A 15428-nucleotide genomic window follows, 5' to 3' on the forward strand; every position below is an offset into this window, starting at 1 on the left:
TTCAAACCAATGATGAAATTAAATGTAAAAATAATTCTTTCATTAATAAATTCAAAAATCAAAGATATCCATATGTAAATCTGAACAGGGTAAATGGGTGATTAAAAGAGTAAGGAAATAAGGAAACAAACTAGAATGACGAAAACTTCAACGGAGGTAGTAACTCTTCTCAATATCCAAATCAAAAGCATAAAACTCTAAAACTATGAATGTGAAGAACCCTAGAGGAAGTAGTATTCTTCTCTCTAAGATTCAAAACTAAACTAAAAACTGTGTGAAAGTGAATGTGTGTTGAGTCTCTGCTTTTTCCCTGGCTCTAGTCTGTGTTTTTGGGCCGAAAACTGGGTCCAAACTCAGCCAAAAATTGCCCCCAGTGTCTTCTGCACTTTCTGCACGTGGCGCACGTCACACGTACGCGTCAGTCACGCGTACGCGTCGATGGTCCTCTTCGCATGTCACGCGGACGCATCAGTTACGCGCACGCGTCACTGTGCAATCTCGCTTGTCACGCGTACGCGTCAGGTATGCGCACGCGTCGCTTTGAAAATCTCCAAATCATGTGCACGCGTGAGCCATACGTGCGCGTCGATCCTTGCTGGTCATCTCCTTTATTTCTTGTGTTCCTTCCATTTTTGCAAGCTTCCTCTCTTTCCTTTAAGCCATTGCTGCACTATACAGCCTGAAAACGCACGGATCACGGCATTGAATGGTATAAAGGGAAATTAAAATACACAATTTAAAGGCTTAGGAAGAAATTTTTCAATTATAGAACAAAATTGGGAAGGATGTGTAAAACCATGCAAATTACATGAATAAATGTGCAAAGAATTGATAGAAACCACTCAAATTAGCACAAGATAAACCATAAAATAGTGGTTTATCAATCTCCCCACACTTAAACATTAGCATGTCCTCATGCTAAGCTCAAGGAGACAAAAGAAATGAATGGGGGAAAGTAAGACTCATGAGATGCAACCTATGTATGTGAATGCAACTATATGCTAAGATGTTTCTATCTACTTGGTTAAAAGTAAACAAGTTCTCCAAGACAAACATAAATCAGATTCTACTAATTCACATCACACAGTAAAAGACAGGTAAAATTGTAAGAAGATAGTTCATGAAAGCCGGGAATATAGAATCAAGCATTGAACCCTCACTGGAAGTGTATATGCACTCTAATTGCTCAAGTGTCTAGGGTTTATCCACTCTACTTTTCTCTAGTCATGCTTTCTAAACTTTGTTCTTTATCTAACCAATCAACAAATACTTAGTCTACAAATGCAAACATCATGAGGTCTTTTCAAGGTTTTAATGAGGCTAACGTAAGGGTGAGGATATATGTATGGCCAAGTGAGCTATAATATGAATCTTTGACTAACCTAAGCTCTCACCTAACACACACACACTCTATGTAATTCTAAAATCATGCCTAGCTACCCAAAAATCCCACTTTTGCATCACATACTCATGTATCAATTTTTAATTCCACCACATACGCATTGATCTTTTATTGAACTTAGCATTGGGGTAATTTTGTCCCCTATTCTTAAGTAATTATTTTTTGGTTTTTTTTTTTTAATATATAAATGAAAGCATAATATATCAATGCATATGGTTTTTCAATTTTTACATGAGTAAGCACCCAAATTTCCAATATTTTTGTCAATAACACATAACACATTCTCATTAACCCAAGTTCCCATAATTCCTCACACTTAGTTGACACACAAGCTCTACCTTAAGCTAACCAAAGATTCAAATGGGGTAATTAATTATTTTTCTGCTTAAGACTAGTGATGTGGTAAAATATTGAACAAATGGGGATTAAAAGGCTCAAAGTGGCAAACAAAGGTAATTGAAGTGGTAGGCTATTTGGGATAAGTGAGCTACTAACAAATGATGGCCTCAATCATATGTATGCATACAAATACACTAAACAATGGACATATAGAATGGAACAAACTATAGATTACAATCATAGAGAAAAAAACACACAAGAATAAAAATCATGGTTAAATAATGTAACCATATAATTAAGTTCAAAATCTCACAGGTTGTGCATTCTTAGCTATAACCCATGTTCCAAATTAAAATCTCCAAACAAGTTTAACACAAATTTGAATTTGAATTAGTGAAATACTATAAAATATGGTCTTGAAAAGAAATTTATTACTTCAACCAAGCAAAACATACATGCAGGCAACTATTATCATGCAATCTATCCTACATAACAAAAGAAAAAGTCAAATGTTGGTGTTAAAAGAGAGAAATTACCTCCGGAAGTCAGGGACTGACCTCCCCACACTTAAGTCTTGGCACGGTCCTCCGTGCCATCAGTAAGGAGCAAGGTAGGGCTGGAAGCATCGCCTCAACTGTCTGGCTCGCCATGGCTCCCTGTGCTACTAGGTGAAGGGGAGTCTGGGGTGTCCTTCTGTTCCGGAGGTGGGTGAGTACCAACGATGAGTTCCTTCAGATAGTTGTATCAGCACTTGTTACGGCACTCCATTTACTCCATCCACTGGTCTTGCCGGTCGAACCACTCAAGGATCTGAAGGAACATCTTATGGCTGGATGGGGCTTGTGGTGTGGATGAAGGTAGAGTAGAAGAAGGAGGAGTGTCCAAAGATGGGCCTGGAGGCCGGCTCACAGAGGGAACCAGTGGTCTGATGTACTTCCCATTCGGGATATACTGATCGGTCCTTAATATCATGACCTTCGTGTCTCCTGCCCGATAGGAAACACCTGCTATAGAGACTAAATCTGAAACCAATACGGGGAAAGGCAGGTTACCCGTAATCTGTACGTGTCCCATTGCCTGCCGGATGAGTCGGGGCAGATTGAAAGGTTCCTCTGTCAGATTGCACTAGCTGAGAACAGCCATGTCCGCTGTGAAGGTGGACTCGTGAGTGCTCGAAAAGATATAGTGGGACATAATCTATGCCCACACGCAAGCCTCCAAGGTAAGAGATTGGGCGGAGATGCTCTTGGGTCTTGACCGATGCTTCCCATAGATCAAGGTGCTGCCAAGTTGGGCTATAACTCCAAGGACACTATCCGAGTCAAACTGATACATCTGATGCTTAAGAGAGGCCTCTTGATATGCATCCAATCCGTCAGGGCTAGGTGGAAGATCCAGTGCTCACTGTATGGCACTCTCGCAGACAGAGACTTGTTGTTGACGAACATAGACAGTCGGTAGGGTAGGCGAGTAGAAGTTTGAGAAGAATTCAACTACCCATGATAAGTTGGCCTCTCGCGGCTATCAACACAAAAATCCCCACTGTCTCCTCTCGATAAGGGATCCACAAAATTAACAAAATAAGTTGGGACAATGAGTAGATGATCATTATTGTAGTTCCTCTCAGCTAGGATGGGGAACATCTGCTCGCAATAACGGTTGGTGAACCGTGTGGAGTCCCGTGCGGGAAAGGCTTTCTCTGCTTCATCAACTTTAATAATCCTCTTCACCCGCTTTGTTGGCAGCTTGATGCTTGTAGATGGTGGCACCTTAGCTGGAGTTCTCTTGGTTCCCCTCCTTGCCGGTGGCTTTTCAGAAGCTTTGTCCTTTCCTTTTTTAGTGGCCATCCTATAAAGAAGGAAAAAAGAGAATTAAATTTAAGTATAGAGTACTAACGATTGGAAGGAAGGAAATCCAAGTAATAATGAATGCCAGAGTAATAATGATGTCCTATACACGGTAGCTACATTATGCATGGAAAACATGAAGTCAAATTCATAAAGGCAATTCATAACAAGTAGATGCAGGAAGATTAAAAACATGCAAGTAATAGGCATGAGAAACATAACTCAAACATCAATTATTAAATGTACCAATTTAAAGAGCATTTATATGATGACAGTTGTGAATGATAATCCCAATACATGTGGATTACAAGTGTGGTGAAAAAGAGAGGCATTAAAGTGTGAGAGTAAAACAAAATAGAGTTCGAAATGCCATAAGTGCTTTTTGACAAACACTTGGTGTGCAAGTTAAAATAGGAATGAAAATAATGAATCCAAATGTATATGAGAGCCAAATTTAAATCTTAATTGTCAAATCACTCCTCATAAGATCCACAAGTTCAAGTATAAGAAAGTAACATCCAAATAAAACTCCAACACCAACATAAAAATGCATGAAAAAGAAATCATAAATAACTAAGGTAATATAAAATGGAGAAGAAAGAAAAATAATTAAATGCAGTAATTGAAAGATGAATGAAAGAGTAGAGGAGAGGAAAGAAAGAAACTTGAGGTAGAAGATGAAAAAGGGAGGAAGAAAGTAGTAGATAGTAAGAAGGAATAATGAAGAAAGAAGGAAGAAGAAATAAGGGAGAATTAGGATTGAAAAAAAATTAGGATTGGGGGAGGAAATAATTGAAATCTGGCGGCGTACTGGTTTAACCATGCGGCGCATGCGACGCGCGCGCGTACTGCACGCGTACGCGTAGGTCGCGTAAAGTTTAAGCTATGCGTAAGCGTCTGGGACACATACGCGTGACATGGGTTGTGCCAATCGCGTGAAGGCAGCCCCGCGCATGCACAACTCTCGGGTTGGAATGCATGAGAGCCAAAAACACATACGACCCGTGCGCGTCAGGTACGAGCACGCGTGGATAGCCACGTAGTGAAACTGACGCGAACGCGTCAGGGGCGCGTACGCATGGCTAAATTTGTGCCTCTAGCACAGTTCCAGCGCGAGGTCAGCACAACTCTCTATTCAGCACGTATTTATGCCGATTTCTAGGGTCACGCGTACGCGTCAGGGACGCTTACGCGTAGGTTGCTGAAAGCGCAAGTGATGCGCACGCGTGAAGGACGCATACGCGTGGGCTTGCTTGTGCACAAAGCACGCTTCCTTCACCATCCCCGCGCAACTCTCTGTTACATTCCTATTCCTTTCGCAATCACAAATGATGCGTGCGCGTCCTAGACGCTTGCGCGTCAAATGCGTTTTTTTTATATATATACATAATGCAGGGAGTTATGCAGAAATTATGAATGAGCACTGATAAAAAGAAAACAAAACTAATCAAAGAGTAAAAAGGGACGATCATACTATAGTGGGTTGTCTCCCACCTAGCACTTTACTTTTACGTCCTTAAGTTGGATGGTCTACAAGCTCAGTCTTCTTCTGTTGGTATACAACTTCAAGTGGCGGCCATTGACTTTGATGAATTTGGAGCTTGCAGTATGACTCAAGTGGAAGACTCTGTATGGCTCTGCCTTCTCTACTCTATAGGGACCTTCCCACCTTGATCTCAGCTTGCCTGGCATGAGCCTCAATCTTGAGTTGTAAAGGAGAACTAGCTCCCCAGGTCTGAACTCTCTTCTCTTGATATGCTTGTCATGCACAGCCTACCCTTTCTTTGTATATCCTGGAGTTGTCATATGCTTCAAGTCAAATGTTCTCCAGTTCTGCTAGTTGCAACTTCCTTTCAGCACCGGCTTTCTCAAATCCCATGTTGCATTCACTTACCGCCCAGAAAGCTTTGTGCTCCACCTCCACTGGAAGATGACAAGCCTTGCCATAGACCAGGCGGAATGGACTCATTCCTATGGGTGTCTTGTATGCTGTCCGATAAGCCCAGAGCGCATCTACAAGCCTGGTGCTCTAGTCTTTTCTATGAAGCTTGACAATCTTCTCCAGCATGCGCTTTATCTCTCTGTTAGACACCATGGCTTGCCCATTGGTCTAGGGATGGTAAGCTGTTGCTACCTTGTGAACAATGCCATGATTCTTCAGTAGACCTGATAATCTCTTGTTACAAAAGTGAGTGCCTTGATCACTCACGATCGCTCGTGGTGATCCAAAGCGACAGATAATATTATTTCGCACAAAGGAGACAACAGTGTTAGCATCATCAGTACGAGTGGGAATTGCTTCCACCCATTTAGAAACATAATCAACAGCTAACAATATGTATAAGAAATCACTAGAGTTTGGAAATGGACCCATGAAGTCAATGCCCCAAACATCAAAAATTTCACAGAAGAACATAACTTGTTGGGGCATCTCATCCCTCTTGGATACATTCGCAAACCTTTGGCATGGGAGCAAGATTTAGAGAAGGGAGTAGCGTTCTTAAAAATAGTGGGCCACCAGAATCCACAGTTTAAAATTTTTCTAGCTGTTCTTTGAGGACCAAAATGTCCACCACTCTTAGAGGAGTGGCAGGCCTCTAAAATTGACTGGAATTCTGATTGAGGCACACACCTTCTAATTATCTGGTCAGCACCATACCTCCATAAATATGGGTCATCCCATATGTAATATTTGGACTCGCTTTTCAGCTTGTCCTTTTGATGCTTAGTAAAATTGGGAGGGAAGGTATGACTAACTAAATAATTAGCTATAGGTGCATATCAAGGAACTACCTCAGATATTGCGTGCAAGCTATCAAATGGAAAAGCATTATTGATAGGAGTGGAGTCATTCTTAATGTGCTCTAGGCGACTCAAGTGGTCTGCCACTAAATTCTGGGAACCACTCCTATCTTTGATTTCTAAATCAAATTCTTGCAGCAACAATATCCAACGTATTAACCATGGTTTGGACTCTTTTTTAGCTAACAAATATTTTAGAGCTGCATGATCTGAGTATACTACCACCATAGTACCAAGTAAGTAGGTTCGGAATTTATCCAGAGCAAAAACAATAGCCAGAAGCTCTTTTTCAGTGGTAGTATAAATAGACTGAGCAGCATCTAAGGTCTTAGAAGCATAAGTAATTATGAAAGGGTCCTTACCTTCGTGCTGAGCCAGCGCCGCTCCTACTGCATGGTTGAAGCGTCACACATAATCTCAAATGGCTGGCTCCAGTCGGATCCTCTCATAATCGGAGCTTGAGTCAAGGCGATCTTCAGCTTATCAAACACTTCCATGCAGTCCTCACTTAGCTCAAAATCAACATCCTTCTGCAGCAGTCGGGATAAAGGCAATGCTACCTTACTGAAGTCCTTGATAAATCTCCGGTAGAAACCTGCATGACTAAGGAACAAACGAACTTCCCTCATGGAGGAGGGGTAAGGTAAACTAGAAATCACATCTACCTTTGCTGGATCTACAAAAATACTAGTATTAGAAATAACATGTCCTAAAACAATACCTTATTTTACCATAAAATGACATTTTTCAAAATTTAACACAAGGTTTGAACTAACACACATGTCTAATACTCTAGCCAAACTATCCAAGCAAAGGTTAAATGAATCACCATACACACTAAAGTCATCCATGAAAACTTCCATACAGCTCTCAAGAAGATCTGAGAAAATGCTCATCATGCATCTTTGGAATGTAGCCGGTGCTTACATAAGCAAAAGGCATCCTCTTGTATGCATACGTTCCAAAGGGACATGTAAAAGTAGTTTTCTCCTGATCTTCAGGAGCTATATGAATTTGAAAATAGCCAGTGTAACCATCTAAAATACAGTAGTGTCATTTACCTGACGGGCGATCAAGCATTTGATCAATGAATGGCAGGGGGTAGTGATCCTTGCGAGTAGCCTGGTTGAGGCACCTGTAATCAATGCACACCCTCCAGGCGTTCTGCAGTCTAGTTGTCAGGAGCTCTCCATGCTCATTCTTCACTCTTGTGACTCCAGACTTCTTGGGCACCACTTGTACTGGGCTAACCCATTCACTATCCGAGATTGGATAGATGATGTTAGCTTCAAGCAACCTGATCACTTCCTTCTTGACAACCTCTAGAATGGTGGGGTACAGCCGCCTTTGAGGTTGACGAACAGGCCTTGTTCCCTCTTCTAAAAATATCCGGTGCTCACAAACTTGAGGGCTGATGCCTACTATATCCGCCATGCTCCACCCAGTTGCTTTCTTGTGTCTTCTCAGCACACTAAGCAACTGCTCCTCCTCTTAGGAAGTGAGTTCCCTTGCAATAATAACTGGGAGCTTCTGATTATCCTCAAGTTAAGCATACTTGAGGTGGGGTGGAAGGGGCTTCAACTCCATTTTCTACTCATGGCTAGGCACTTGATCATCTGGACCTGGTGATGATGGCAAGGTGTCTTCATCTTGTTCAGAGGGTTTCCCCACACTTGCACCTTGCTCCATGTGCATCTCTTCTACTTCTTCTTGGTGGACTGCAGCTACAGTTTCATCAATGATATCGCACTAGAAGATGGAGTGATCTTCCGGAGGGTGCTTCATGGCTTCATCCAGGTTGAAGCTCACTGCTCTGCCATCTATTTCAAAAAAGTAAGTTCCTGAGAAGGCATCTAATTTGAACCTTGAAGTCTTTAGAAATGGCCTTCCAAGCAGGATGGATGATGGTCTTCCTGAGTCATTAGGGGGCATCTCCAAGATGTAGAAGTCAATAGGGAATGTGAGCCCCTTAATGCTTACCAGAACGTCCTCAGCAAAACAAAACTTGTTGCCGACCTTTTTAAGGGAGGGAGCCTTAAAGCATCATACACAGATAATGGCATAATACTCACACATGCACCTAGATCACACATGTAGTCAAAAAAATTGTACACCCTCAATAGTAATAGTAACCATGCATAGACCCGGATCACTACATTTTTCCGGTACAACACCCATTAAAGCAGGAATAGAGCTACCTAGTGGAATAGTTTCTAAATCATGTAATTTATCTTTATTCATGCATAAATCAATTAGAAACTTAGCATACTTAGGTACCTGGAGAATGGCATCAAAAAGGGGAATGGTTACCTCAACCTTTTTGAAGATTTCCACCTTCTTGGGATCGAGCTCCATCTGCTTTCTGGACTTCCTAGCAAGGTGTGGAAAGGGAATGGGAATCACTTTTCTTGTAACTTCATCTTCCTTTGGTGCTCCATTCTCTGGTTGAGCTGCTTCTTTTTCAACCATGTCTTGTACTACATCTTCCTCTTCAACATCCTCTACCTCAACAATGTCTTCAACTTGAATGTCTTCCTTTGAGCTTGGCTCCTCATGATTCCTCTCTTGCAGTGTGGTTCCGGACCTCAAAGTGATGGCATTGATTCCACCTTTGGGGTTGGGTAAAGGTTGAGAAGGAATTGCACTGGAGCTTGAAGGTTGATTGTTGGGGGTAGATAATGAATCCATCCGGGAGACGAGCGCTTGTAAGGTAGCGTTCAGACCGTTTATGGTAGAGTTAAGTGTATTCTGAATGTCTTGTTGTCCTTACGCAAGAGAGCGAACCATCTCATCATTAGAAGAGGAAGGGGGGTAAGTGATTCGAGGGGTCTGCTGTTAGTTGTTCTGAGACGCTTGGGACTGCCTTAGGTGTGGTGCTCAGTAAGACTGGTCTTGGTTTTGCTATTGGTAAGGAGGGTTCTGCTGATTGTTGTTGTTATTCCACCTCTGATTTTCACCGTTGTCTCTGCCTCCTCGGTTATGATTGTCCCTCCATCTTTGGTTGGAATTATCCCTCCATCCTTGGTTGGAGTTGTCTCTCTACCCCTGTTTGGAGTTGTCTTGCCAACCATGATTGTGGTTTCCACCTTGGTTATAATTGTCGCCTTGTTGATAGTATCCTTGATTCGAGCGGTCGTAGAAATTATGGGTACCTGCCAAGGTGTTGTCTTCTTGTTGGAGCTGCAGGCACTCATCAGTGTAATGAGTGTAGCAGGCACATATTCCACACACACTCTGAGGAACCAACTATTGACACTGTTGTTGTGGGGGAGGCTAAAGTTGTTGTTGATTCAGCTGTAGTTGCTTCAGTATGTTGATCATCTCTCCCAGAGTTTGTGTGAGAGCAGTAGTCTCACTACTAAAGGAAACCTCCGCAATAGCCTTGGGATGGTTGTTCCTGTGCCTGGCATTCCGGGTAGACTCAACTAGATCGGCGATTAGCTGCCACGCTTCTGTCGCCGTCTTGTACTTCTTCAGAGAGCCATTACTCGCAACATCTAATGTAGTCTTATCCTGAGGCTTCATACCTTGTGTGAAGTAGCTAATCAACACCAACTGGTCAATCGGTGGAGACATAAGTCTAGGAGATTCCTGAAGTATTCCCAATATTCATAAAGAGTCTCTGATTCACCTTGGATAATGCAAAAAATTTCTTTCCTCAGTCTATCTGTAACTTCAGCCGAAAAGTATTTGTTAGGAATTCCCTTCTGAACAGATCCCAATTAGTAACAACTTCTTCAGGTTGAGTGTAGAACCACTCCCTTGCCTTTCCCTCAAGAGAAAACGGGAAGGCATATAGCCAAATAGTTGTCTCATCTGCACCATGACGCCTAGTAGTTGAGCAAGCTATCTGAAAATCTCTAAGGTGCTTGGCAGGCTCTTGAGCAGGTAAGCCATAAAACTTGGGCAGTAAGTTGATTAGTGCAGTCTTCAGTTCAAAATCTGTAGCTAGATTTGGGTGACGCGCTTGATACGATTGCAGTGTAAAGTCCGGAGCTCCTGCTTCCTAGAGAGTAATCCTTCGGGGCTCCGCCATGTTACCTACGCGTAAATCAATAGAGTCAGTAGAAGAAGAGCTTGTTTCTTCCTCAAATGGCACTTTAGATTCGCCCTCAGATAAGACTGGTGAATTGGTAGTAACCACTTCACCACCCTCGGAGGCTAACCGACGTCGAGCTTGCCTAATACGTAAAATAGTTCTTTCGATTTCAGGATCAAATGCGGTTAAGCTCGGATCAGGCAGTGAACGCATCATTCAATGAAAGAAATATACGGCTCATGGTAATAAAATAAAATAAAATCTGCAAATATGTAAAATTAAAAATATTTACACCAACAACTAATTTAGCACATTGTTACAACTCCTCGGCAACGGCACCAAAAATTGACGGGCAGAAAATCGCCAATTAAGAATTTATAATAAGAACAGCATTGCGAGTACAGTTCTTAACCGATGAAAATTTCGCTTATCAATTTAGAAAGAGTTGTCACAATTTAAGAATAAAATACTGGGAGTAGAATTTCCATGTCGTCTCCCAACGAGTTGACAAAAGAGTGCTATTTTATTGGTCAGGAATTTTTCCTAGAAATTTTAGAGTTGGAGAACAGAGAAATAAATGATTATAAATTAAAGCAATGAAAATTAACGAGAGATTTTGTGTAATTGAATTAAAGAAGCCTTGACCAGGAGAAGATTAATCGGAAGTTCTATCCTTGTTGAATTTTTCCAAGTGTAATAGTAAGAGGTCGTTGTTTTTACTTAGTTAACCTTTACCAAATAAACGAAAGTCAAGTAATTGAGCCAACTCTAATCCACAAGTTATAATTCTCTCCTATGCACTACAACAAATATGGGCTTTAGCAATGCCAAATTTTGCAACGCCTTAAAACCGTTCTCTTAGATAGTTTTAGACAACGGTTTTTTTGTGTGTTACCAATGAATTCAATTTTTCATTATTTTTTAGCAACAAACTAAAACCGTTCTCTTTGACTATTTTAAAGAACGATTTTATAACCGTTACCAAGATTTATTTTTAAACAACAGTTTTTTATTGTTGTTTAAATAATTGTACAAAAGAAACGCATAAAAACCGTTGCCAAAATGCTACACTTTAAAACCGTTCTATTAGATGGTCTTAGACAACGATTTTTACAGTGTTGCTGTTGAAGTTCAGTTTTTCATTATGTTATAGCAATAAAATAAAACCGTTCTTTTTTACTATTTTAAAGAACGATTTTATAACTACTACAACAATTTTTTATTAAACAATTTTTTCTATAAATACTATAATTTATAGAATATTCAAAGCTATTGTTATAAATATATAACAAATATTATTTAAAAAAAACAAAATTAAAATACATTTATAATAAATATTATATATTTTTGTTATAAATATATAACAAATATTATTTTAAAAAATAAAATTAAAATAAATTAAAAAAATAAAATTAAAATAAAATTATAATAAATATTAATATTTTTTTATTTAAACTTCCTCTAAACCCTAACATAACCAAATTTGGAGGAACTCTCTTTACCAAAAATAATTAAATATATACTGAATCTAAAATAATTAGGAGTGATATGTAATTTTTTATAATAATTGAAATTTAAATTAATTAAAATTTTTATATAATATTTATCATAATTGGATATTTAGTATATTTAAAATTATAATTTTAATAATTAAAAAATAAAAAAATTATATAATTTAATTTAAATAACTTATATTATGAATAATATATGATTTAATTTAAATTTTTTATTTTTAAAAAATAAGCTTTTAAGAATGATTAAATTAATTTATATAAATATTTTGAACTTAAATTAATTAATATTTTTATGTAATTTTATTATAATTAATTATTTTATATAATTTAAAATTAAAATTTTTATAATAAAAAATTATATAATTTAATTTAAATAATTAATATTTTAAATTTAAATACTATTTAATAAATCATAATTAATATATTTATTTATAATTTAAATTAAAAATAATTATTTTTATTTAATAATATATTAATAAATAATATTTTTAAGTAATTTTAAATAAAATATATTTAATTTTAAAATTATTATTGTATTCAATAATTTTATTAAAATATCTATTTTATCTATATTTTATAACTATTTAACTCTAATGCTAAATTTTTACATTAAATAAAAAATTCTAGTTCCTAAATTGAAAAACCTAACCTTAGAACTCCACCCTACTGAGAAAAGAGAAACGCAGAGAGAAGATAGAAAGCTATACCCCGCGAGGAAGAAGAAGGGAAGGAGAGGGAGAAGAGCGCGCCGGCGTCGCGCCTCACTGCCGTAGAGCCCATCACACGCGTCGCCGCCGTCATGTCACCGTCAATCTGAACCGTGCGAGGGAGAGAGCTGCCACTGCAAGAAACGCGATGGTGGAGAGGACGCCGCCAGATCTGTGGCGCCTATTCCCTGTCGAGCTCGCCATCGAAGACGCCACCGCCGTCACTGTCGAACCCTAACCGTCGCAGTCGCCGTTGACGCTGTGGCAGAGAAAGAGGAAGGATGCGCGAACAGAAGAAGGAGAAGGAAGCTGCGAAGCCGTCACCGTTTTTGCTCGGGGTTGTCGCTGCTGCTGAAGAAGACGCGTCCGAGAGAGAGAGAACCAGAGGAGTGACGCGCGAAGGATGCTCTGACGGAGAAGGAGGAGAACGAGGCTGTCTCATCGCCAATGATTAGAAGTTGCTACTGTTGATGGGATGAATAGAACGTGAAGAGGGAGGAGAAACTCGTAGAGGAGAGGGAGGTTTTGCCGCCGCACCGCTGGTCGCCGGGGAACACCGCCATTGACGCCAGAGAATGCCACTATTGGAGCCACTGTCCGTGCTCGGCCCCTGTTTATGTTGCTGTTTATGCTGGTTCAGCCATTGCCGCCACAACCCGTCTCAAATTTCTTCTAATTTCGACACTCAGAGGTAGGGGATTTATTTTAAAATTAACCGTTTTAATTTATGAATAAAATTGAAGTTTAGTGAGTATCTTCAAATAATTTATAAATTTCTTGTGTGATTAATTGGTAGAAATAAGCTTGGTTTGAGGATGTATAATTTGGATTAGTTTTTGAGATGATGTTCTAGTGTTTCAATTAGTTTATTGAGTTTAGGTTATGGCTGTGAATGTGACTGGTATGATGATGATTACGTGCGTGTGAATTGAAATTTGTTTAGCTCTTGTGTGCATCTTGCAAGGTTGTTTGGGGATGAATGCTTGTCGGAAGTTCTGTTTTTTTTTTTTTTTACTTATTAATGTTGTTGGTGGTTGAATCAAATTATAATGAGTAATTTATGAGATTGAGGCTTGATGAATGATAAATAGATTGAGTTTAGATTTCTAAACTAAGTACCTAAAATTGATTTCTTAACTAAAAGTAGTATTTTTTATGGTTTATAAATAATTTTACAATGAGTGGAACCAAATGGTGATAAAATATGTTGATTATTGAGAACCTGTTTGTTTGATGATTGCTGATCCTTGTAAATTAATTATTATATGTTTTAGGGTGCTGCTACTCTAAATGATTGGAAGATGGTCATTGCTGTTTGAAAAGAGCAATGCACCACAATTGTCTTGATTGCTTTGAGGTATAAACTATAAAGACTATTCTTCTATTATGGTAAAATCTTTTGGGAAGAACCACATGATTTCATTTTCTTTGGTTTATGAATTGGTTTTGCTTATTATGAATTTTGTTGATTGTTGATTGTTACTATGATGATGTTGGCTTATTCTGCCATTAGTTACTTTGTTGATTGAATTTTTTTCTTTAATGAGATTTTGTTCTGAGCAATGTTAGGAGAAAATAGTTCTGCTTTGTCATCAGTTCCTACTCTGTCATCTGCTGCTGTTCCGTGCTCTCCTCTCCGCTTGCGTCCACTACGCCGTCCCCCACCTCGTCCGCTGAGGTTCGGTTACGGTATGTGTTTGGATTAAGGTTATTTTCTGCTATAAATCAAAGAGTTATTTAGCTGAACATGTTCTCTCTATGTAAAAAGTTAAGCATAGAAGTTTTGTTTTTAATTCAATTTGGTTTGAAATTAAGCTAAATTATTTTATGGAGAATAATGTTAATGTTAATGGTTGTTTCTTAATTGTTGGTTGGTTTATTTTGTTAGCATGTAAAGTGGCTGGGAATTCTAAGTTGATTCTCTCAATGACCTGAATGACTCAAGTAAAATTGCTGCATTTGATTTTGATGGCCTGAATGACTCAAGTAAAAATCTTAGAATTCTGGAGAAGATTGCCCAAATATTCAAAGAGGATTTGAAATTTGGTGGAGAAGAGCATTCTAGAAGCAGAATGGAAAGTAAGAATAGATAAGACAATTACGAATTACAGCTACAATAGTTGATAATCCTTGAAGACAGACAGTCCCAGCATGGTGGAATTGACAGCATTTTACTGGGTGTGTCTCCTTTTAACCTTCTCTTGATCATTTCAATTTCTATTTAATTCCTCTTTGTTGACCAGCATTTCAACCTTGGTAGCTTACCTGTAAAGCTGCTTATTTGAAATGTGATAGACTCTGTCTTCATCCATGATTGATTTACCTTAAACAAGTTAGCACCATTGTATTTTTTTTCCTTTTTTCTTTTGACACTTTTTTGTTTGTTTGTTGTGCACATAATCTAATCATTTCAATAGAAACAACCTGTGACTATAGAATTTATAGTTCATGTGGGTACTTGGAAACATTCTTCTTTTATCAGTGTGTATAGTCATCGATTTACACTTAGACTGGTCATAATTTGGCTCTATCTTGAGCTGACAACACTACACTATTGAAGAATGTTATTTTTTTTATTATGAGACTGTTCTATTTTCATTATGTATTTAGGGGCAATACAAGCTGAGCTTCAGTTGCAATTTGTTTAGTTCTAAACCTTTTCCATTCATATTTAGTCTTGTTTAATCATCTCTTTGCAGTTACATGGAAGAAATAAGAGTTCATGTGCTATCAATTTAATTTAGTGGATAAGATTTCATGTTTAACTGGCTACCGCAA

The 15428-nt window shown here is 38.7% G+C and overlaps 1 protein-coding gene across 1 annotated transcript; it reads left to right on the forward strand.

Moving 5' to 3' along the window:
• Positions 1-12798: 12798 nt before the first annotated feature.
• LOC148580123 (uncharacterized) lies at positions 12799-14585 on the forward strand. The gene is made up of 4 exons (XM_088491668.1): positions 12799-12876; positions 13134-13341; positions 14220-14339; positions 14539-14585. Exons 1-4 carry the CDS (start codon positions 12799-12801, stop codon positions 14583-14585), a joined length of 453 nt encoding a protein of 150 aa, XP_088347794.1.
• The last annotated feature ends 843 nt before the right edge of the window (positions 14586-15428 follow it).

Source organism: Arachis ipaensis, chromosome B10, assembly GCF_059453495.1.
Source record: "Arachis ipaensis isolate K30076 ecotype BB chromosome B10, ASM5945349v1, whole genome shotgun sequence".
Taxonomy (NCBI): Eukaryota; Viridiplantae; Streptophyta; class Magnoliopsida; order Fabales; family Fabaceae; genus Arachis; species Arachis ipaensis.

What these genes read in the sequence shown, in the direction of transcription:
- LOC148580123 (XM_088491668.1), top strand. Translation starts at nt 12,799, where the DNA reads ATGGTGGAGAGGACGCCGCCAGATCTGTGGCGCCTATTCCCTGTCGAG. An exon ending in AAGACGCCACCGCCGTCACT is followed by an intron (nt 12,877 to 13,133) that starts GTCGAACCCTAA and finishes TGGGATGAATAG; the next exon opens with AACGTGAAGAGGGAGGAGAA. An exon ending in TCCGCTGAGGTTCGGTTACG is followed by an intron (nt 14,340 to 14,538) that starts GTATGTGTTTGG and finishes TTATTTTGTTAG; the next exon opens with CATGTAAAGTGGCTGGGAAT.